Below are 22,027 nucleotides of genomic sequence, written 5' to 3'. Positions count from 1 at the left end.
CTCTAGCTGAAATGGATAGACCTCTGGCACCACCCCATTCCTCTCAAAAGCCTGAGGTGGCAGATCTAACGGTCTTGGATAAATCGAGGTAGAGTCAACAATCGTTTCGTTACAGAAGCCGGCGTAGATCTACAGCACCTGTCCATCACGATTATGGCGACAAAGCCCTATGTGAGGCTAGTCAAAACTTCGGAGCTGGATCGCCTTGCGGTGGTTCAGCGACGAGCTTTCCTACGAGATCCAGAGTTCAACTATTTTGGTAGCGTCAAGACAGTCAGTCCACGCCACAAGCCTGCTGTATAGTGAAGCCTAAACAATACTTTCTAGCCTCTTTCACAGGAGGTAGATGGCGCTGAAAAGCGTCATCTCGAGGTCTTCTTCAAGTTCCTCAACAAAGCCTGCCTAAAATGTGGAGCGCGTATCACAGTGGCCGTAGCACCTACTGAAGCAGGCGAGGTAATCTGCGCCTCGACGACATGGCTACCTCCTCGCAACCGGATCTCGCTAGGGAGGACATGGGTCCTACTGCGAAGTGGACTGTTCCAGACCCTCAAAGCCTGGGGTCTAAACGGTTTACTGGTAGATAGGCACAATTCCTCTGCCTTACTTTGGTTGACCAACGCTTCTCCTCTTTCCGTACTCGCTCAGCGTGTTGGGATTGAATACGGCGACGTATCCGAGAAAGCACTGAAGGAGGCCTTCGCTGCTAAAGGCATTAAGGAATCTCCGAATACGTCGTGGTACCTCCAACTGGCTTGTACCGACCCAGATATGCAAGGGCAAGGTTCGGTATGACACCCCTCTCCCAATTTTATCCCTGATGTCCCGTCGTCCCAGGGTATATGTCCTTGCTATGTCGAGAGGCCTTCGAATTTGCTCCTTCGAGCACATTTACACTTGAAGCTACCACCGTGCACTCTCGAGAACGTTATGCCCACTTCGGCTTCGAGGTCAGCAAAAGAATTTAGTCCTGTTCAGCAACGCTTATCTTGTGTGACATGTCATCTACAGCTGTTCAAGGAACTTAGATTGGGTAAGGGTAAGGTGAACAAGGACGGCCTGCCCGCCAAAGGACCCGACGCGGAAGGAGTACTAGTATATAGCATGGTGAAGGTGAGCACGTTCTAGATAGTTGTCCGAATAATCTTCATGTGATGGTTGTTATAGTGGTAGTTAACATTCTGCATGCGGGCTTTTGGCAGGCGCTGCTACGATTCTCTACCATTCGTCGACCAAAGCCATTGAAAACTGAGTTCGAGGGGTGGACGTGTTTATTCTTCAGGGAACGGGGGACTTGATACCATATGTCTGCTTATCTTCGATGCAATCTACTTAATCACCATTGATTGCGCAAGGCACGCCACCTATAGGATACTAGGTCATAGGAATATTACTAGTAATGCCAGTTAACAGGACCGTGCCGTGCTCGTCGTGCAGGTCGTTTTCCTTACATATGAAGTACGTAAGTACGGCCACCAGGTGTCAGATGGTGCTAGTAATCAGTTTCGAAGACGGCCTTGGGCGCGATGGGAGTCTCGGTGATGTAGATCCGCTCATTTATATTCGGGACTCCTCTATTTACTGACATGACCACAATGCAAGATTCAGAGCTGAAGCCTATGTACGACTGGCATCCAGGGACGACATTGACCAAATCATGTCCATGGAGCGGCGAGCGTTCACCGTCGACCCGGAATTTCACTACTTTACCGGAATTAGATCGGTAGATCCTTCACTGCTGGCGTTACGGTGCTTCCCTTAGCATACCTCCACAGTTCTCAGACAACGACACGAAGCGCAAGGAAGTGCGAAACCTGAAGACGTTCTTCAGGTTTCTCAATAAGTGGTCCTGGAACTCCGGAGCCCGATTCACCGTTGTTGTGGTCCCCACCAGCGAAGGCGAGCGAGTCGCCGCCCTCACTATATGGATGCCGCCAGGCAAACGGCTGTCGCTGGGGAAGATGTGGCTGGATATGCGCAGCGGGTTTATGTCCGCTATGCGCGCCTGGGGCATCCGAGGTCTCGTGGTACGCAGAAGCCTAACAATCCCCGACAATCCGTCTGACGCCACACGGTGACCTCGAATGTGCACCGGCACGCGAGATGGCTTTACAGGGCATCTACAAGGCGTGAAAGGCCAAGGAGTCCCCCACGGACTCGTGGTACCTGCAGCTAACCTGCACCGATCCTGAAATCCAGGGCAAGGGTGAGGGTTCATCTACGTGACCCGCCTCGATTTACAAAACCGTTTGGGATGGCTTCCTGTCCATGCTCTGTCGAGACGCATTCAAGTACGCTCCGGATAGTGTGTTCACGGTCGAGGCGTCCACTGCGAAGTCCAAGGACAGATACGGACATCTAGGGTTCACTGTGAGCATACGTGTTTGATACATGGGTTCATGCTAGCACTTACTTTACGTCACACAGGATATCCGACCTCTAGTAGTCGGTAAAGACCAAGTCAATGCGGATGGTCTTCACATCAAAGCAGAAGATGCGACTGGTGAGCGTGCCCCCACACCCTAATCTTAGGGTCCAGTGGACAGTGGTCGTACAAATTTCGTCCCGCAATGCCATTGGTTTTCCGGTATGCTGCTAGGAAGGATATACTCAGGTTCATCAGTCGCATATAAATTCGGAGTAGCGCTGGTATTTGCTGGCACGCGTATCTCTTGCGGAATGACTAGATCGTTCTCAGAAGACAAGGCGATGAGAGAACAATTTAATGAACAGCGGGATCGTTGGGCCGAGAAAGTGCGCTACGAGATTATTCCATATGTATTCTGACTTCGGTTCTGTGCGTCGCTCTCCTTCCGGTCGGAGCTGGTCTGTATATTTACGCTACTGCACGGGAGATATCACCGACTCACCGGCCGACCATGAGATTCATTGTAGCTGCAATGAATATATGAAACCGATCCTTCGAGTTGACATTCCAGATCCCATTGCTAGGACCACCATGAGCTTGTCCATTGAGAATCTGAAAATTTCCTGGGCAATGTGCAGCGGATCGACCTTCAACAATAGGGTGCATTAAACCACCGATGTTCCCTTGAGTCACGCATTGAAGGCCACTGGGCGGTTGTCCAGTGACTCCATTCACGTATCTGCAGCACAAGACGCTAACACAGAAGGTTTGGCTTGCTGTGATCTGATTGCCTCGGACGGTGAAGGTGACTTACTTGGATCAGGCACAAGTCAAGAGCTCACCTCTGACCTGCTCGAACTACCTACACGCTGCGTTAGTGGTTTCTACGACCCAACATGGAGCACTGGAAAGCTGTCCAAAGCCGCATAGGACCTCGGCTCGTGAAGTGTCCACAACTGTGGTCGATTGCAGCACTTCGGCGCATTAGATGACACCCGGCGCACATAAACAAGTGTTCATAACTGCAAAGCCGGGCGACGCCTAGCCAAAAACGGCTATCGCGCGAGTGGCACGGCCAACGACGGTGCGGCAAACATCAACAAAGAAACTTTGTGGGTCCCACCTACCCGATCGTATCGGCCCGACTTCAACATCAACCGTCTACAACATCAACAGTCTACAACCGCGTCTGCCCGCTCACCTAAACAATGTCCTCCGCCTCACGTCCGAAGGATGAAGCATCCAAATTCAAATCGCGTACCTCGCTTCCAAGCCAGAGTGGCTCAGCATCTGTGGCTCACGCCGACGCATCGACCGACGAATGCCGGTTGATCAATTTCTACGTGCTGCTCGACAGCAAGCAAAAACTCATCGACGCACAATCGTCAGGCGACGAGTCCGCAGAGGGCGCTGGCGCTGACTCTTCGAGTGGAGGAGAGATGAAGACATTCGGCGAGGTCGCCATCGAGGCGGACGAGTACGTGGAGAAGCGGATGGACGTGTTGGCTCAGATGGTCGAGGAAGGACTTCTGTGGCTGGACAGATTTGCGGAGAACGCGCTGGGCAGAGAGAGGTATGCGAGTTCCGGACTTGAGGTGAGCGTTGTGATGGTCGCGAATGCGAAGTGGTTCTGGTTATTGACAATTGCATTGCCGCGTTGCTACAGAAACTGACGGATGCGCAACTGGCCGAAGTGGCGAGGACGCGGCGCCAACAAAGGAGCAGGCTTGTTCAAAGCACATTGCCAGCCACACTCCTGTGTGGATTGTCGTCCAAGGTCACTGAGGAACCCAGCCTTGTCCAAGACAATGCGTCGGATTCCGGAAGATCAGGCAATGAGGAGGAGAGGGATCCCAATGTCGCGCTCCCGGATGTACGCGTCATCCCAGCGACTCCCTTATCCCCAGGACACATCCAAAGCGGGCTCAACCGAGAAGACCAGAACCCAGAGTACTTGAGAACGCCACGGATGAATTACAGAAAACGAGAACGAGAGGAGGAGCTGGGAGAGGAGGCGGAGGGTATTGATAGCCCTAAAAGCCGCAAACGAAGGAGACGGAGCAGGCTTTATAGGCGGATTGTTGTGGACGAAAGTGATGACGAGGATAACCCTCCTTGATACGAACGTAGACGTTAACGTTGATTTCCATCCGGTTATATTATTGCGTGTGGCAGAAGATCCCCTCTAGGTTCGGTTTCCTCACCGGAAGCCTTGTAAATCAGTGCCAGCCTGCCCGGTCCTCTCAATCCTACAATCAGTGGTCCTGTTTCGCAAGTCCGTCCCCCTCTAGATAAATGGTAGGAAACCCGTGGATGTGTCGACACGAAGAGCCGTAAATCCTAAGGCCTAAGAGACAAGCATGGTGCGCTCGAGTCGGAGTGGCAAGACCATCAACCGCCGTCCATGTACATGTCAGAATTCAACTTCCGCCCTGGTCTCTAGAGTCCAAAACCTATTCTGACGTCTCATAATATTTCCTCGCGACCTGCTGAGCTTGCTCTGCATTCGAAATTCGATAGTCATGGTATTTGTTGGTCTTATGGGGCTCAAAATTTTCCCAAACATTCCATGCCTGTACTGACTCGGAGCGACCGGACCAAAGTTTTATGAGGTTTTATCCAGTGCCTTGCACTGGTATTGTAGTTCTCCCAGGATAAGACAACGAGAGACCTACAGGAGCTTAGGGGATGCCGAACTGTGTTGCCCAGACTCTGCGTGAGTTCAGGTACGCTTAACGTCTCTCTCGCCCCGTGACGCTACTAATGTTCTCTTCCTGCAGCGTGTATCTCTAGCCGACTCAGACGCTTTTGCCTCAAGGACGCTTCGCATGGTGAGCATGTGTGTGACTTCGCTGATCTCGGGTTGCACGGGCAACAGTCTCTGAATTCTTTCACCCAATCTCGACACCTCTCAGCTGCAGATTACGGCCGAATTTGGGCAAGCTCTATCGACGGAGTACAGTACCGGTACAAACAACTCGCCGCCTACTCACTTTGTACTGTTTTGTTTTGATATCACCGACGCCTGCTGATCCAGTGTCCTATTGTTATCCCAGCTTCTCGGATTTGTCTCCGCCTGGCCAATGTGATCGTTCTAACTTGACTAGCATCACTCCGTGCTACCCATGTGTTACGACAGGTTCTTCTTGTCCTGCGGGGTGTAGCGTCCTACCAAAGGTAAGATCGCAATGCAATGTGAGGAATTCCGTGGGGATGACGGGGGTGGACATAAGACCACATTGTCTTTCGTGTGGGCTCCATCCCCGCTGTTCTTCCCCGGCTCAAATCATGTCGCTCGGTCGCATACCGCTGACGTTGATCGTCACCTGCGGTCTTCACGTATGCTTGACGAACCCCAATCCCGGCGTGTCGGATGAAGAGCGAAAAACGTTCGCTGGATCCGCAGGTTTCAAGGGGAACGTTATAACGTGGTACCCAAACATCGTCAAGGTAAGATTCAGTCCTCTCTGACGCGAATGATCGATGCTTATCTGTCTCGTAGTACGCGCAATGGGCCGGCGCCTTGTGCGAGATTGCAGTCATTCTTGCTAGCAAGTACCCCCACGCTCCCCCGATGGACTGCATATTGTCTACCTTAACCATGAAGCCTGAGTCCGCCGCCTCAGTTCGCGTTACACCACAATTCCTGGCGGGTTTCTCTCTCGCCGCGATTGGCAGCTTCATTCGGTACCGATGCTACCGCACGCTCGGGAGGCATTTCACGTATCAGCTCGCATTCCGCAAGGACCATCAGTTGGTCACGTGGGGCCCATACGCCTACGTCCGGCATCCTAGCTACATCGCATTTATCACGGCTTTCGCGGGAGTGTGTGTTTGCTGGTTCAGCCCGGGGTCGTGGTTGACGGAGTGCGGAATCCTGGATACGCAGACCGGGAGGTGGGTCGTCGGAGTGTTGCTTGCTGTGGAGATATCGCTTGTCGGAATTTGCGTGGCGAGACCCGCCCGGGAGGATAGAGCGCTACGGAGCCAGTTTGGTGAACAGTGGGACAAGTGGGCGAGGAGGGTTCCGTACAGGCTGGTACCCTATGTGTACTGACCTCCGTCGGAGGTGAGATATTATATGCGACTCTTATCGGGACGCAGTGATATTCATAATCTCACAGAGTCAACGCAAAAGAGACATGCATGTTCAGTGTAGGGGACACATCGTGTGTACGATACCCATGTCGCCACCGGGCGTGTTGTCCATCGGTTGTCATCACTGTATTCATCCGTCGTTCCAAATGGATGGAACCTACAATTGCCGGCGTGTGCGAGCGTTTACTGTATGGGTACGAGCTGCTCCCTGTCATGCTTATTTGACCTCGAAATGCGTGAGAACCGAAAAGCCACGTTCATAGGCCTACCGGTCTATTTCAGTCCCGGAATGTCCAATGGAAGTTGCACCGCGACACCCGGCGTCTGTCTTTCAACCGGAACTGGAACATGCTGCGGTGTAGGCGTACGGTTCCATAAGTTAGTCCAGTTTGCAGCGGGCGGCTGACTGGTGGGTGCCGTCTTCCCCGTGAGTACTAGGCATGATCATCTCGTTATATATATACACTTACTGATAGCCGCCTTCCCAGATCCCCTGACTTCCACAAACCCGCAGACGCTCTGTTCAAAGCACCCCTGCTGAGATGGCATCTTTACTTATTGACAAAGTTGTCTTCAACACTCCTCTGAAGGTTGAGGGTGTTGCGCTGAGGATGGCAGTCAACCGATACTGCCCTGCCCAACCAGCGGCGGAAGGGGTGACACTGCTCCTTGCGCATGCTAGCGGTACCCGTAAGCGCCATAGCTCGTATTCGTTTCTTCGCTGGTCTGATACACCGTAGATAAGGAACATTGGGAGCCGTTCTTGGAACGCCTCTATGAACTGCAAGGTGACGCCCGGACCGTGCGCGAGGCGTGGGCGTTTGATTGGCATACGCACGGAGATTCAGGCGTCCTGAACTCCGCAGCACTGCGAAGTGTGCCTGATGACGGAATTTGTGAGTGCTGTAACGTCTAGATCTGAAGGTAGAAATGTGGCTAACAACGTGTGCATAGCGATCTCGCACTGGGCTGAGGCGATTGCTGCCTTTGTGGAAAGTCATCTAGCCACGCACCGTTTGGTGGCTATCGGACATTCGGCTGGTACTTCCGCTGTGTACGTATATCTTCCAGGACAGATTCTGCCATCGGTTGACGCTGATCCTTAATCCCACCGAAGCCTGTATTCTACAAAATGTTACAAGGCGTCCCCCGTGAAATACGAGAAGATCATTCTTGTAGAACCCGCCTTAATTGATCGGGATGTTTATCGGCAACACTCCGAGGAGCGTGGACGGCAGATCAAACTTCTTACGAAGGCTATCTCAGCGCAGAAGAGTAAATGGGAGTCGAGGAGTGAGGCGTATGAATACTTCTCTAAACGGCCACCATGGAAACTGTGGGACGAGCGCGCTCGAACGATCCTGGTGGTACGTCGTTCCTCCGTAACCGGGCATTGTATTGCGTATCCCTTACCCATGTATTCGCAGAATCATGGCCTTCGAGTAGTAGGTGATGGATCTACCTCCACAGGGTCTGTGGCAACCAAGTGCGAGAAGCGGTTTGAGGCAACAAATTATGACGACCTGGAATCTACGATTCAAGCGGCAACGCAGATTGAGAAGATCTGCGCGGAGACACCGATCCACGTTATTTTTGGAGAGATCAGTGATCTAGTGTGAGCTCAATCCCTGTTGCCTGGCAAGGCATCCGTGCTTAAAAGTCACCTCCTGCAGCCCTCGCTATTCGCATGAGACCGCAATCGATACGTCGAAGGGACGGAATGCAGCGTCAATAACGCGGATACCAGAGGCTGGACATATGGTATGGCTGCCGTCAGAATATATGCGATATGCGCTCATATATCTGGCCAGGTCGTTCAACAGCGACCCGACAAGCTAGCCGAGGAGGTTCACGTTATCTTGCGTGCCAGCGGCAGACGACCACGAGCAGCTGCTTTATGAACTCCTTACATGGCGCTGTACTGTTATAGCGATATCTAGTAAGAGTCCTTCGTGATCATTCGATGTAAGGATGACTGACGTGATTCTTATCAAGGATTATGTATAATGCATGTCCCATTCATGATCTGCTGGTCTTTTGAGGGTGGGTCTTGGCCGCTCACCCGCCTTACCTTGCATCGATCGCTGATCACAGATTTTTGGTTTCATTTTGGGTGCAATCTAGAACTGCGTGTCCATTGTACTCTCTCCCAGTGAATTGCTTAAACCGCGGATCTGTCTTTTTGGTCGATCGTGAGCCGATGAGCCGAAATATCTCCTACGCTGTAGACGATCCTCCCCTTTGCAGGAAACTAAACTAGAACGTCTATCAACATCTCCGTGGTTTGTCCCTTTAGTTGTCGCCTACGGCTGTGCAGACATACCTGCCACCGTCTATCCTCCGTTCCCCGATGATCTCCCTTAGTATTTTCTTTTTTTGCGTATTTTCCCATTCTCTGCCACCGCTGTACAACCCCCCCCCCCCCCTCCTTAGTACCTCTCCTTCCCCTTCTGCCATCCTCCACCGTCGCCCAGACCCGCTTTTTACCGCTTATCCCCCCTTTCAGACAATCCCCCGCTCCTTTAGATAATCGTTGGCTGCATTCTGAGAATCATTCTCTGTCCAACCTTCCCCCTCCTTCCGTGTCTGTCCGCCACTGCCGTTCCGTACCGGTGTGCCGAGCTACCGGGAAAGTCCTCTCGATTACATCATAGATGATTATTCGGTCGATTGGATGGATCAGTGCTCTAAACGGGCCATCTGTGTAGATTTTTACTGTCCTCTGTTCTGTATTTCTATCCCAAGTCTGCTGTATCTCTATCTTTACGACCGACCGCCATGAGTTCTTGGAGAAACCACCGGGTGGTCATTGCATCGCTATTCCTGCCGACGACGGCGGTTTTGGGGGAGTCGCCCCCTCCTACTCCAGACCAGGCTCCTAAGGAGCCGCCAGTGTCTGCTACCTCGGCAAGCTTCAAGCTGGGCGATACACCGAGGTCGCCTTTGCCGCAGCGACCGGGGCCCTTGAAGAGTATCGTAGAAGATTTGAAGGTGAGAATTCATTCGTGCGCTCCTATCCGTGGCTATCGTGCGGATTCCCTCTGAAAGACTGAAATGAGAGTAGTCGAGGGAGGAAGGAAGAGAATTATATAGTTTACGAAGTGGCGATTGACAAGAGAGTAGTGTTCGTCCTTACTGACCCTTGTAATAGTCCAGGACTGCGACCCCCCTTGGAACACCCGGTAATGAAGCCTTGAACCCCTTTTCGACTCTATTCGGTCAGGCATCCAAACCGACAACTAGGACGAGCTCGCCAAATGCCATTGCACCCAAGCTACCCCCGAGATCGCCCCGGCGCACCCTCACCGACCACCACATCCCGCACCGTGTCCAGCGCAAGCATTCGCGATCGTCCTCTGCCCGCCGCCCCGACCCCGAGTCTCGCATTGCGCAGCAATGGCATGTCGAGTTCAACCCGCACTGCAACGGCGGCTTGAAGAACGCGGTGAACAGCGTCGACGATAAGATCAGGAAGCAGTTGTGGGTCGGGGTGTTGGGCACGAACACGGATGGGTGGAAGGAGCCGCTCAAGAAAAATGTGGAGAGGAGGATGAAGGAGGAGGAGGACAGTGCAGTTGTCTGGATTCCGGACGCCGAGTTTGCGGGCTGCTACGACGAGTTCTGTCATCAGGTACGTAGATCGTGCTCGTGTATGATCAGGACCTTGCTAATACCAGACAGGTCCTCTGGCCGGCATTGCACTACGCCGTCCCGGACGCTCCCAAGACCAAGTTCTTCTACGAATCTGCCTCGTACAAGCAGTACGTTGCCGTGAACCAGCACTTCGCCGACGCCATCGTCGCGAACTATCAAGACGGCGACATCAGTAAGTCGCCCATACCATTTCTCGTCCTTCCCATGACTCACGTTGCCATTAGTCTGGGTGAACGATTACCACCTGATGCTCGTCCCGCGCATGGTGCGCGAGAAGCTTCCCAACGCCATTATCGGGTTCTTCCTGCATGTCGCCTTCCCGTCGTCCGAGCTCTTCCGCTGCCTCTCCGTGCGGGAACCGCTCCTCCGCGGATTGCTCGCAGCCGATTTGATCGGGTTCCAGACCGCCAACTACGCTCGGCACTTCAGGCAGACGGTCAGTCGGATCTTGGCCCTGGAGGCGCTGCCCAAGGGCGTACAGACGGAGGACCGGTTTGTGGATGTGGGAGTGTTCCCGATGGGGATTGATGTGAGGCTTCTGGCTGAGCGGAGGTGAGCATCCGAGATACCTTTGGTGAGAGTAAGAGAGGCTCAATGTGGTTCTAGGAAGGACCCTGAGGTTGCCGAGTGGGTGAACTCGCTGAAACAGCGTTATGCGGGGATGAAGATGCTGGTAGGCCGTGATAAGCTCGACGAAGTCCAGGTTATTAGTACTTTATAGCACTGTTTGTCGCAAGCTGACAGGCATGACGTTTAGGGTGTCCGTCATAAGATCCTGGCCTTCGAGATGTTCCTTGACAAGCATCCCGAATTCCGCGGGAAGGTGAGCATCTACTTGCCCTTTGCAGGAATTTTACACTCAACGTATCGGGTATTAGGTCGTACTCATTCAAGTAGCTCTGCAAACTACAGAGGAGAACGAGCTCCAGGGTGGCGTGGCTGACATAGTTGCGCGCATCAACTCACGCTACTCGACGCTGACGTACCAGCCCGTGGTCTTCCTGCACACCGAGGACTTGTCGTTCAGCCAGTACCTCGCGCTGTTGACTGTCGCGGACGCGTTCATTGTGACCAGCTTGCGCGAGGGTATGGCGCTCAGGACGCACGAGTTTGTTGAGTGCCAGGAGGAGACTAAGAGGCCGCTGATTCTGAGCGAGGTGAGTGTTCAGTATATTTGAAGGGAGACATCTGCTGATACGTATACTAGTTCACGGGATCGTACAGCTATAGCGGATTCAGGTCGTGTATCGCGATCAATCCTTGGGATAGTCGTGGCACTGCTGAGGCGATCTACAAGGTGCTTTTCTTCCGTCTATGCTGCTCGCAAAATCTGACAGGATGTCAGGCGCTTACGATGGAAAGTGACGAGGCCGCTTCACGCTGGGATGTATGTTGGATTCCCGTGTCACGCTAAGTTGTTCTGACCCGCCCCGTTTAGGATCTCCATCACCATGTCGTTGCGCAGAACTCACAGGCCTTCGTCACTTCCTTCCTCACTCGGTGTCTGCGCACCAACATCGAGCACCTCCGCGGGGACGCCCGGGAAGTCGCGCAATTCGACATCGGGCACATCTTGCCGAGGTACCGGCACTCTGAGAAGCGGCTGTTGCTCCTCGACTTCGAAGATACAATCTGGAAGCGCGACCCAAAGGCGCCGACGTTCGACCCGCCAGAGGAGGTGTATAGCCTCCTCAACAAGCTTGCAGAGGATCCGAAGAACGAGGTGTGGGTGCTTAGTGGGCTTCCGGTGAAAGGTGCGCTGGAGGTGCTTGCGGAGAAGGTGCCGAAGGTTGGGATTGTGTAAGTTCGGAGTCCGCTGCTGCTTGGATCTAGCTCACGTTGTTTTGGTATTGGTAGAGCGGAGAACGGTTGTTTCATCAAGACTCGGCCTACGAGAGGCGGTGGTTCGCAATGGATCAATATGGTTGCAAATTTCAACCTTTCATGGAAGCCTCTGTGTATGGAGCTACTGAACTACGTACGTTGGTCTTCGTTCCTTCACTGATGTTTCTAATGCCGTTGGTGGTTGTAGTTCACAGAGCGTACTCCTGGATCCTTCGTTGAGGAACGTGAAGCATCCGTAGTATGGCGATTCTGGTCGGGACCACCTGATGAATCGTCTGGCGATCGTCAGTGGGCACGCCGACAGGCTGCGGAGGCGCAGAATCACATCTTCGATAGGTATGCGCTGTCGTACCGCTCTTTTACCTGGAAACTGACAATACGTAAAAGTATCGGCGAGCGATACGGTTTGCGCATCGTCCCCGGTGCCAACAGTTTCCTGGTTTTGCCCAACAACATTTCGCGGTCCACAGCTGTAGGAGCGATCCTGCATCCCGGTGGACCTGCGCACTCTCCACTGGCCGGACGTGCGGCTTGGATGGCCGCCGATGCCGCTGAGTCGGGAGACATTGGCGATACCGACTTTGTCCTAGCTGTTGGCAGTGATGAGAGGTTGCTGCGCAGGCTCAACGAGCTTGATGATTCGGAGACATGTTCTACAGGAAATAAGGGAACTGACGCGAAGTGGAGACTCGAACCGGATGCCGTTGTTCCGACGTTGTCGCAGTTCGCAAACAAGTAGACTCGGAATAAAACACGAGGAAGGAAATGATCTAAAGATGATGTATACATGTAGTCATAAAGTTGGGCTTCGCAGCGCATTCTTCATTTGTATTGTATAACTAGATCCGCAATACATACATTCCCGGATACACCGCACCACAGGCATTTACATAAGGCCTCAGCAATGTTTAATGTGGCGCTGTGGCAACCCTAACCCAACTCCACATCGTTAGGATCAAGAGTAGGTTGCATCTTCGACTTGAACTGACACAAGCATTTCTGTAAGTATTGTAACACGTCCCATGCTTCATATCGCGATTGTTCTGATGTCTCCAGTGCATAGATATGAAGGAGATCATATACATCCAAGCAGGCCCTCTAGCTAATTACACCGGCCAGCACTTCTGGAACACGCAAGAAGCCTACTTCACATACGATGAAGAGGAGTCCGCCTCGAAAGAAGAACCGTTAACAGATCACGACGTCTCCTTTCGGGAAGGCCTCTCACCCTCGGCAAGTGCAAAGGTGGGTTAAATTCTTACTGTCTAATTATGCCTTAGGGGGAGCCCACGTACTGCCCGAGACTGCTTGCTTTTGACTGGAAAGGTAAACAACACCTTGGTCCTTGGAAGTTTGCCCGTGACTGAATGAATCCAACAGGCAACTTTGGCACGCTCCGAGCTGATCTCTACGGAGATGCAGGTGAAGATAAAACTGTGACATCGCTTTGGTAAAAGAACTGTGTTATCAGCACATACGCGAGCTCATGAGTTGCCAAAAGGAATGGCGATGTCGTTGAGTTTCGACAGGACCCCATACCAAGGAGTCAGTACCACAAGGAGCTTGAAAATGAATCTATGGACCATGTCGACAATGACGTCAACTCTTCGACTCATGTAGAAGGGAAGAGGCAAGAAAACGGGTCCTCAGATATTCGATTTTGGGCCGATTATAGTCGAGTTTACTACCACCCGCGGTCATTACACAAACTTCCTGAACCTGCCGAATGGCAAGATACAGCAGGAGACTGGAATTACGGACAAGACCTCTTCACACAATATGATCAGGTATGTGTGTGGCACCATCCATTATACCCCGACTGACTGTTTTTCCGCAGGACAATGCCTTGATTGATGATTCACTGCGACATTTTATGGAAGAATGTGACGCCTTGCAGGTACACTGGTTATGTAGACGCCTTTCTTCCTTCCACTCATCAGAACATAATCGCAGGGGATTCATGTTATGAATGATACATCATGTTTTGGCTCATTTACTGACTCTATGCTTACAATGCTCAAGGATGACCATCCGAAGTTGTCGTGCATTGTCGTTCCCTTCCTTTCGGGCGAAGTGAAGATGGACGCATTGGAGTCGGATGTAGGTGCTTTCCGTGAATGAAACTATGATGTTACCTGAGCATGACCATCTAGGCAGCTATGAGGGTTGTAATCAACGACGCGCTTTATCTTCGGAATCTTCGATCCTACTCGACCTTGTCTGTCCCAATTCAGTCTCCATCTACATGGGCCAACGTTGGGGCCTGGATGTCTGACCTTACAGCGGATGTAAGTCTTCGAATCGCCTGTCATTTTTTACAATTCCTGTATTTTGAAGAGTAGGTATCGAAGCTATACCACACTTCTGCGGTTCTCTCGAGCCACATCGAAAGTGTCACTCTTCCTCTGAGGTGCGCATCAAGATAATCATCGAAATGTATACCTCAGCGTCCTCATCTCTTCACGCTAGAATGAAGGGGGGTGCAATCGATCTTCGCGACTTCTGTAACTCTGTCGCCTATCCCACGAACGTGCCGTTTGCTCACTTGAGTGGTATTCTCCCCTTGTCAAATCCGATTGCAGAGTCTATGTTTGACGAGCGTATGCACGATTTCTCGAGGACCACTACGCATGAAGTGCGTACCTTATTGTAGGTCTATAATAGCGTTGACATCTTCTTCCCTTCCAGACCTCCGCCGTATACGCAAGGAGGGACACTACTAGAGGCTTCTCCAGAGCAGACAGGCAGCTGTACGATGCTTGGCAGGAGAAGTCCGGTATCCCGTTCGCGCTCTACGACATGTGTGTTCTCAGTCACGCCGGGGCTACTGATGTTGATATACGTTTTCTTCGCAGCACCCATGCACCAGCTCTTCCTCTCCCAACCTCCTTTCCACCTATCATAAACCCATCCCTTCGTATCCCTCCAGCAACTCCTGACAAGAAAGCTCGAGCTACCACGTACTCCACTCGCTGTCTATCATCTCTGTACGCCACCTCCGTCACCTCCCGTCTCTTCTCTTCCTATGCGTCTTTCGTCGAAGACTGCGTCAAAAGGAAGAAACAATTCAAGGAAATTCTGGGAATGGAGGTGGATGAGATCAAGGAACTGGCAAGCGAGTTGTGGATGATGCATGATGCATATCATGGCGAGGACGAGATTGAAGATGAAGAATTTCAAGACGTGTCAGACGAGGAAGATTAGTAAGGCGGCCTCTTTTCAGTATTCGCTAGTAACGTCGCGTCCGACGTGTAAACTGTATGATAATCGTCCAAACGCAACAAGGTGACAACTAGACAGATTCCGGATGTCCTACAATTACAAAATGCGGGGCGTTACACACATACAAACAGCGCTACGTGAACGATTTACACTGATACACCGTGGAAGGGGCCGGGCGCGATACCAGACAGGTGTCCGGCGAAAAAGGAGTAACTCGTGCAACTGAAGGAAGTGTCCTCTTGAATGAAGGAACGTTGCGTGGTCATCGAGACCAACTGTATAGAAGCGTGGGTCCGTGTTGCTTAAGCGTGTCGTGTTGCAAGTGGTATCAGGCAATGTCTCGTTCGCTGCCAAAGCAAGAGGTTATGAGCACTTAGAGGTCTTCGAGAGACACATCTACTCACGTAATGGTATGGTCAGCTTGGAAAGACGAGTGCGGTCATGAAATGATGCAATATGAAAAGGCTCCGCCTCCACATCGCTCGGAGTCGACCAGCGACTGCGTCTCAGTTTCAGAGACAGACGGTTCGATCGTCAGAGAGAAGGCGTCAAAGGAATCCATCGGGTAGATTTCGTGAGAGGAACAGAAGGCCCTTGTGAATAGAGAACGGGTTTCGCTTGTTGAGCAAGCACAATTGCATGGCCTGCTTTATATGGGCCAAGAAATCTTGGTTCGAAACCGCGACGATTTTGTACAATTAGCCATGCGACTGCTCCGGACCCACATTTAGCTCGCCGGTATAACCAGACGCAGTGTCCCTGCTGTCAGCAAGGTCAAATGCGATGCACAGGACGGGCTCGTTATTGTGTGGCTGGGAGGTTGATCCGAAGACGGCAACCGCGGATCTAAAGCGTAGGTCCCTAAACAAAAGCATGGGAGTATGCTCCGTATGCCGTCCAGGGGATACGTCCCGAAGTTCCTCTTAGTATCAGATCCTTTGAGATGTTAGAACTCGAATGTATCGCCTGTGCTAACCATAGCTGCTCACAATGAGCGAGCAAGATGCCTATTGACTGGACATATGAATTTAACTTTGGTTGAAAGATTAGAAGTGGATCCAGACCTCGTTTAATACTGCAGTCAGGATGTCGTCCCAGGATGATGGAGTCCAAGTCCTTTGGCTTTATATGCTGAATGGTCGAAGATGCCGCGTCACGGTCAACAATTGCAATTCGTTGTGGCAAATCCTAAAATAGGAATTCCCGCCACAGGACAAACAAATGCCAATTTATGCCAAACTAGCAACGCGGTTCGGGGAGCAGTGTATTTGAAGGCGCGTAGACCACTAGTGTTCAGTGAAAAAAGTCCCAGACCTAATCTCCCGTGTTAATTAACCGACTGCCACAGGGGAGGGCTAATTCACCTCTGTATTTTACCCGTTAATTAACCGATTCAAAAACAACCAAATTTCCGTTAATTTACTGAGTACATTAGGCCTATTTGACTTGTAAATTAACGCCCTCAGGTCGTCCCATACTAACTCAGTCCTCTAGTTGTTCCTCCGGAGTGCGATGATTCTGGTCATCGTCTGGTAAGGCAGTGTCTGCGATAGGTGTTCCAGATATTCTCGCAATAAATGCAGACGCTTGTCAGCCATATCTCTCTGCACAAGACGCAGAGCGAAAAAAAGGAGAGCGACGGCGATGATGTCTTGGGCTTTAGTTACCGGTTTGTTATTTGCCGATAGTCCTCAGGCTTTCACTAGTAGTACATTTCCTGAGAACTGATATTAAAAACACTACAAATGCATTCCTATGGCTGTTGAGCTATCCCTGCAGGTCAAGGGTCATGATCATCTACGAACCCTAATTTACCCTATTTCACCTGACATTTTCCTGCGAGGTGTGGCTCACTGGTAAACTACCGGTGAATTAGGCGGTGTTAATTAACAGGGTTAATTACCGTTGCCATTTTCACGGAACACTATAGACCACTCCGCTCCAGCTTGCACGCTGCTTCTGCTCTTGCTTGTGTTGCTCAGGTTGGTACTGACAGTAATCCAAGCAAATTATGCATAAGCTGAACTCGACAAGTGCCGACGGCTGTCGGCAGCTTACCCCTCCTTTGTGCAGCTTGAGTACTATTCTATACAAATTATTGTATCATAGCATGTTGAGATCAATGTTAACATCTCGAGTCATAGTCAGTTTGCATGCTGCTAATCGGGCTGAGTGAGTTTCCAGGTCCGGGAGATCGAGTGGAATACTTATCCTGGGCAGTCCAAGAGATGTTCCATTGTGCATGCCCGGAATATGCAGTAAGCACACGCAGGGTGGCACTGTCAGGCATCCCCCGGCTGCCTAATGGCAAGCATCCTGTTGCCTACGGTACAAGCTATCACAGTGTTGAAAACGTGCTGTATACAGTACACTGACTCTACAGTAACACTGATCGAGGGTGGCATAATGCCACCCTAGGGCAGCAAAGAAGGCACTTGTTATCTATTCCTCAGATATATGTAACTGTAAAGCTTGACACCAAGTATCTGATGGATTGAAGACTCTGACCGCACCGGCAGGCCGCTAACTTGAGAGTTAGAAGTTGATATCATCCAGTATCATTCAGGTCAAGATGAAATAACTATGAGCATTGTTGATGCCGCGCAGCACCCGGGGAGCAAGAAAGATTATTTCCCTGCTTGTAGAGTCCCTGCCGTGGGTTTACCATAGACTTTTACATGTGAGGAATCGGACCTGGCGTGCCGCGCAGCGCCGAATACCTCCCAAGTGGTGTAACATGGATTCCGGTCAGGCTCCTAGAACCATCCGTCTCCGCGTCCTCGATCCTCTCTGCTAGGGCGTATGTGAAGATGTTATGTAATAGGGCTTATATAATGCAACTTATTTATAGATGTGTTTCCTAATTAAGACGACTAGTGAGGATGAGGACGCTCTGAGACGGCTGGCCCAACTCGTCGTCCGAGGCTTTACCGGAATTATGTAAGGCACGGTTTATCGACGTTCGTCGACTGCCCAATTCGGATTTTCGAAGTGGCTTTCTCGTCGCACCTCAGCTGCCTTTGTCCTCTGCTCGCACGCGCGTCGATGGCGGAGCATATGAATTCAGCATTAAATAGAAAGGCACTGTCTGGTGTAGTAATAATACATAAGGAGTCTAAGGGTCTTTTGCTTTGTATTCTCGATGGATAGATTATTTTGAATACATTTGTCGGAAAATCTGGAAAAGACTGATAAGCCCTGACAGAACCTGACGGACTGATCAGGCATTATAATGTTATGTTTCAAGGCTGATAAGCCCTTATCAGGTGTTGTCAGGTTTAGATTAGGTAGTTGAGTGTCTTAAAGGTGGCATGTTGACTACGGTAGCATAATAGTCTAAGTCTAAAGTTATGGCGAAATCTACAAGAGCCGTACGTCTATACGTCAGAGGATGTGAGCGCGAGCGACGGTATCCAAGTCCCGCTGCAGTGATTACGAGTCGCCCGGTAAGGCAGTATGTATGATGTATATATACCAATGTGAGACTCACACACCGATTGTTGCGTAGTGTAGTAGTTATATCGTTAGTCTTTACATATGTCATCATAGTTCAACTCAAGGCCGCCCGTTCGAATCACAGTCGAAGTACCTGTATTAAAGTGGACGTCTTAGATAGTGGTGTCGATGACCATCGGGTGGCGTGAGTGGCTCCTCCTTTTTTCATTTCTGGGACTCATGGCCTTATCCGGGCTTATCATGCCTTATAATGGCTTGTAACCCCCGTCAGGGCTGATCAGCCTGACGGAGGCTTATATGCGCTTTTCGATCATTTCTGAACCCGATAACTCTCCTCGAACCTGATTGACTTATCAGTGCATTATCTGGCATTGTATAGCAATATCATGCTTTTCTGATTTTTCCGACATTGGTAAAGGGCAAGCACCAGGCTCTTCAATGCAAAGTAGCCTGACACCTTATGACATGAGATATTATGTTCAATTTCATTTGATTTCGCTAAAGAGATGGAGACAGTAGCTTCTTGAATCTTGTAGTAAATAATTGTTCGCTATTTTCTTTATTTATATGGGGGAGACTCGGCGGAAGTGCATGCAATCCACAACGCAGATATAATACATTATTTTGTTATTAACAGCTTTATTGCCGTCCACCCGCGTGCGAGCAGAGGACAAAGGCAGCTGAGGTGCGACGAGAAAGCCACTTCGAAAATCCGAATTGGGCAGTCGACGAACGTCGATAAACCGTGCCTTACATAATTCCGGTAAAACCTCGGACGACGAGTTGGGCCAGCCGTCTCAGAGCAGGACCCCTGATAATCAGTATCGAGGCTTTATTTTAGATGCCCAAAATTCAGCGTCTTTGTCCGCGCCAAATTTCCCGATTTTACGCCCTTTTGTCCGCGAAAAATCAGGTGCCAGCTCGATTTGCCTTCCATATTTGGGAATTGTGGCGTGGGTAACGCTCAAATCTTCCCGCGCTCGGCGTATGCCGAGAAATCCTGCCCAAAATGGGCAGGTGATGTCCGCGGGAAAAATAAGGGTTGGCCGCTGGGCTCCCAAAATCGGTCGCTTTGTCCGCGAAAAATCAGGCCTGAGGGGTCTCAGATGGCCAACTTTTGTCCGCGTTTCCACAAAGCCTCGATACTGATAATCAGGGGTCCTCTCAGAGCGTCCTCATCCTCACTAGTCGTCTTAATTAGGAAACACATCTATAAATAAGTTGCATTATATAAGCCCTATTACATAACATCTTCACATACGCCCTAGCAGAGAGGATCGAGGACGCGGAGACGGATGGTTCTAGGAGCCTGGATTCCGGTCTGGTTTATAGTTCTGAGGTTCGGAGACATCCGGGCGGAGTCTCAAAGAGATGTCCCCACCGCCGACGTCGAAGACAGCGTCGTCGTAGTCGTGGCTGGCGTTCTCGCCCTTCTCGTCTGTCAAGTCCATCGATATGCAGACGGCTACCCTGAGGGCGCCCATGCTGCAGCCAGCAAACACGGCTTCAGACCCTGCCTGGTCGTCCGTGGGTCAGCTGCTGCAGTCGGCGTACACCCTGCCTTGCTCGACGGCGGCCCAGGCGTTCATGCATCTCGTGCAGCCAACGTCGCGCTTCCAGCTGGCTCTTGATGCGCTGTTACCCCTTCTCGATGCACGGGTCCAAGTCAGTGTCTCACGTTTTGAACCGAGTCCGGTTTGATCAATCTGGCAGTAGCTGGAGCAGCGCATCCTCGTCTCTTATATCTTATTTGCCTTGTATACGCCTTATCCGATATCTATTAATCCTTTCAAGTCCGCCTTGTATGCTACGTTTGTGAGGGAGAGGGACGCGGCTGCGCGCATAGCTGCGAGTGGGGGCGAGAGTGATACAGAGCAGCTGGTATGGGTTCTATGGAAGATACTGAAGGGAGATGGCAACGATGTGAGTGTGCCAGTGCAATTAATCTGGATGTCAGTTGACCCAGTTGGCAGCTTGGTCCGTATTCTCCAAATACACTCGCTCGATCACGGACGCAACATCCGCGGCTACGGGCATCTAATCTGACTTTGGATGAGGAGAACCCAGCTTCAGATCCTGACGATATGTACGATGTAGTGTTGTGATGCGCTTGTGACGCCTGATGATGTTACCTACAGGACCAACAGTTCTGGCATGACGAACAAGTTGAACGCGGTCCAGCAAGGTCCCTCCAAGCCGCAGCTGCCCCAGGAGCAAAAGGTCACCGCGGAAGAGGATGACAGGAATGAGAAACTGTCGAGAGCGATGTCATTACTCTTGGCTGGGCGGAGTCGAACGTTGAACTTGTCCGAGCAGCGTGTACGTCCGACCTCCATGAGCCCGCCTCCATTCCACTAACCGGGGCCCCCCACGTAGCTCGTGAACTCGCTCATCCCAGAGCTTGTAGCACCGCCCGTGCTCACGTCGGTGGATCTACCTCAGTTCATCCATTTCAACGCCGGCCTCGCGCACCCTCTCATGGCAGCTCTCATATCGCGTCCTCCCTCCTCATCGAACCGGCAAGGCGCAGCAACGTACGTCGACGTTCTCCGCAGGCTTCCGCCAACGTTACCTTCGTTTGACCTGATCGGGCGACTCTTGCGCGATACGACGCCAACGACGGACTCTGTCACCGGCGGGAGGACAACGGTCGCCGACATCGTGCGGTTGGAGGCTCTAGGCGGTTTTGTCCACGGATGCATCGAGTGGGTGGAGAATCGCGAGGCGGAGCAGAAGGACGGATTGATCAGCGACGACCAGGCCGCCCAGGGGGCCCAAAATGTACGTTAACTTTCTGTCGTGAATCGTGAATCGGATCCGACTCACTTTGTGTAGCTTTGTCGGTTCTACAACTCCCTCATTAAGATGGGCATCGTCGACCCGGATTCGGAAGCCGATTCTGCTGAGATGATGTACTTCAGCCTGCGTTATTCGCGCTACGAGGACGCCAATACGCTGTATCGCAACTTGGCAGCGGGCCGCTTCTGACTCCCGGACTCATGACTCACAACGGATCCCATGTTACGCGGCTTATGTTCATATAGCCTATGATTATCGCCACCCTTATGTATGTTCCCCGTATGTGTTCCATTCTCATCATGTACATCTCTCCTGCCGCATAGTATACCTCTGTTCTTATAGCTCACTGTTACGTTCTGACGCAAATAGCATCTTCTCACCCTTTCAACATATTCCCGCATACCCGATGATTGTAGCCAACATACAGTTTCCTCCATTGAAAAAATGAAATATCGAAACATGCATGAGTGCGAAGGGAAAGCATCGTCAGTCATACATACATCCTAACGTTGATGGGAATGAGACAGCGGGTGAAAACAACGAATACTAAGCCATGGGATTAGGGTAGACAGCCGTAAATACAGA

General features: G+C 51.4%; 8 protein-coding genes across 8 annotated transcripts; all 8 read left to right on the top strand.

Annotated features, from left to right (window-relative positions):
• Window positions 1-153: 153 nt before the first annotated feature.
• GLOTRDRAFT_41347 (uncharacterized protein) lies at window positions 154-1,128 on the top strand (the record flags this gene model as incomplete). Its single annotated transcript, XM_007867355.1, has 5 exons — window positions 154-273; window positions 328-579; window positions 649-784; window positions 838-950; window positions 1,012-1,128. 5 exons carry the CDS (start codon window positions 154-156, stop codon window positions 1,126-1,128), a joined length of 738 nt encoding a protein of 245 aa, XP_007865546.1.
• A 2,448-nt stretch (window positions 1,129-3,576) lies between these two features.
• GLOTRDRAFT_128812 (uncharacterized protein) lies at window positions 3,577-4,487 on the top strand (the record flags this gene model as incomplete). The annotated part of the gene is made up of 2 exons (XM_007867475.1): window positions 3,577-3,963; window positions 4,035-4,487. 2 exons carry the CDS (start codon window positions 3,577-3,579, stop codon window positions 4,485-4,487), a joined length of 840 nt encoding a protein of 279 aa, XP_007865666.1.
• Window positions 4,488-4,843: 356 nt separating this feature from the next.
• Window positions 4,844-5,663, top strand: GLOTRDRAFT_110953 (uncharacterized protein). Its single transcript, XM_007867474.1, has 4 exons — window positions 4,844-5,094; window positions 5,149-5,199; window positions 5,247-5,364; window positions 5,425-5,663. Exons 2-4 carry the CDS (start codon window positions 5,197-5,199, stop codon window positions 5,469-5,471), a joined length of 168 nt encoding a protein of 55 aa, XP_007865665.1. The 5' UTR covers window positions 4,844-5,094; window positions 5,149-5,196; the 3' UTR covers window positions 5,472-5,663.
• On the top strand, window positions 5,657-6,543 carry GLOTRDRAFT_60323 (uncharacterized protein; the record flags this gene model as incomplete). The annotated part of the gene is made up of 3 exons (XM_007867473.1): window positions 5,657-5,818; window positions 5,871-6,437; window positions 6,493-6,543. 2 exons carry the CDS (start codon window positions 5,657-5,659, stop codon window positions 6,423-6,425), a joined length of 717 nt encoding a protein of 238 aa, XP_007865664.1. The 3' UTR covers window positions 6,426-6,437; window positions 6,493-6,543.
• Window positions 6,544-7,008: 465 nt separating this feature from the next.
• GLOTRDRAFT_105619 (uncharacterized protein) lies at window positions 7,009-8,367 on the top strand (the record flags this gene model as incomplete). The annotated part of the gene is made up of 7 exons (XM_007867472.1): window positions 7,009-7,156; window positions 7,207-7,341; window positions 7,391-7,520; window positions 7,584-7,833; window positions 7,894-8,081; window positions 8,110-8,227; window positions 8,278-8,367. The coding sequence occupies 7 exons, from the start codon at window positions 7,009-7,011 to the stop codon at window positions 8,365-8,367; spliced, it is 1,059 nt and encodes a 352-aa protein (XP_007865663.1).
• Window positions 8,368-9,225: 858 nt separating this feature from the next.
• Window positions 9,226-12,840, top strand: GLOTRDRAFT_60320 (uncharacterized protein). Its single transcript, XM_007867471.1, has 13 exons — window positions 9,226-9,457; window positions 9,618-10,097; window positions 10,148-10,292; window positions 10,345-10,672; window positions 10,727-10,823; window positions 10,878-10,943; window positions 10,999-11,277; window positions 11,328-11,417; window positions 11,466-11,507; window positions 11,559-11,920; window positions 11,978-12,098; window positions 12,153-12,301; window positions 12,353-12,840. Exons 1-13 carry the CDS (start codon window positions 9,245-9,247, stop codon window positions 12,702-12,704), a joined length of 2,724 nt encoding a protein of 907 aa, XP_007865662.1. The 5' UTR covers window positions 9,226-9,244; the 3' UTR covers window positions 12,705-12,840.
• Window positions 12,841-13,030: 190 nt separating this feature from the next.
• GLOTRDRAFT_121146 (tubulin nucleotide-binding domain-like protein) lies at window positions 13,031-15,319 on the top strand (the record flags this gene model as incomplete). Its single annotated transcript, XM_007867470.1, has 11 exons — window positions 13,031-13,210; window positions 13,246-13,291; window positions 13,346-13,415; window positions 13,467-13,752; window positions 13,803-13,862; window positions 13,919-14,065; window positions 14,119-14,253; window positions 14,308-14,375; window positions 14,435-14,600; window positions 14,654-14,766; window positions 14,821-15,319. 11 exons carry the CDS (start codon window positions 13,031-13,033, stop codon window positions 15,167-15,169), a joined length of 1,620 nt encoding a protein of 539 aa, XP_007865661.1. The 3' UTR covers window positions 15,170-15,319.
• Window positions 15,320-20,098: 4,779 nt separating this feature from the next.
• GLOTRDRAFT_128807 (uncharacterized protein) lies at window positions 20,099-21,631 on the top strand (the record flags this gene model as incomplete). The annotated part of the gene is made up of 6 exons (XM_007867469.1): window positions 20,099-20,308; window positions 20,360-20,566; window positions 20,617-20,729; window positions 20,782-20,962; window positions 21,020-21,424; window positions 21,479-21,631. The coding sequence occupies 6 exons, from the start codon at window positions 20,099-20,101 to the stop codon at window positions 21,629-21,631; spliced, it is 1,269 nt and encodes a 422-aa protein (XP_007865660.1).
• Window positions 21,632-22,027: the final 396 nt, after the last annotated feature.

This window comes from Gloeophyllum trabeum, assembly GCF_000344685.1.
Source record: "Gloeophyllum trabeum ATCC 11539 unplaced genomic scaffold GLOTRscaffold_00006, whole genome shotgun sequence".
Lineage (NCBI taxonomy): Eukaryota > Fungi > Basidiomycota > Agaricomycetes > Gloeophyllales > Gloeophyllaceae > Gloeophyllum > Gloeophyllum trabeum.
This window is presented reverse-complemented; position numbering and strand designations above follow the sequence as displayed.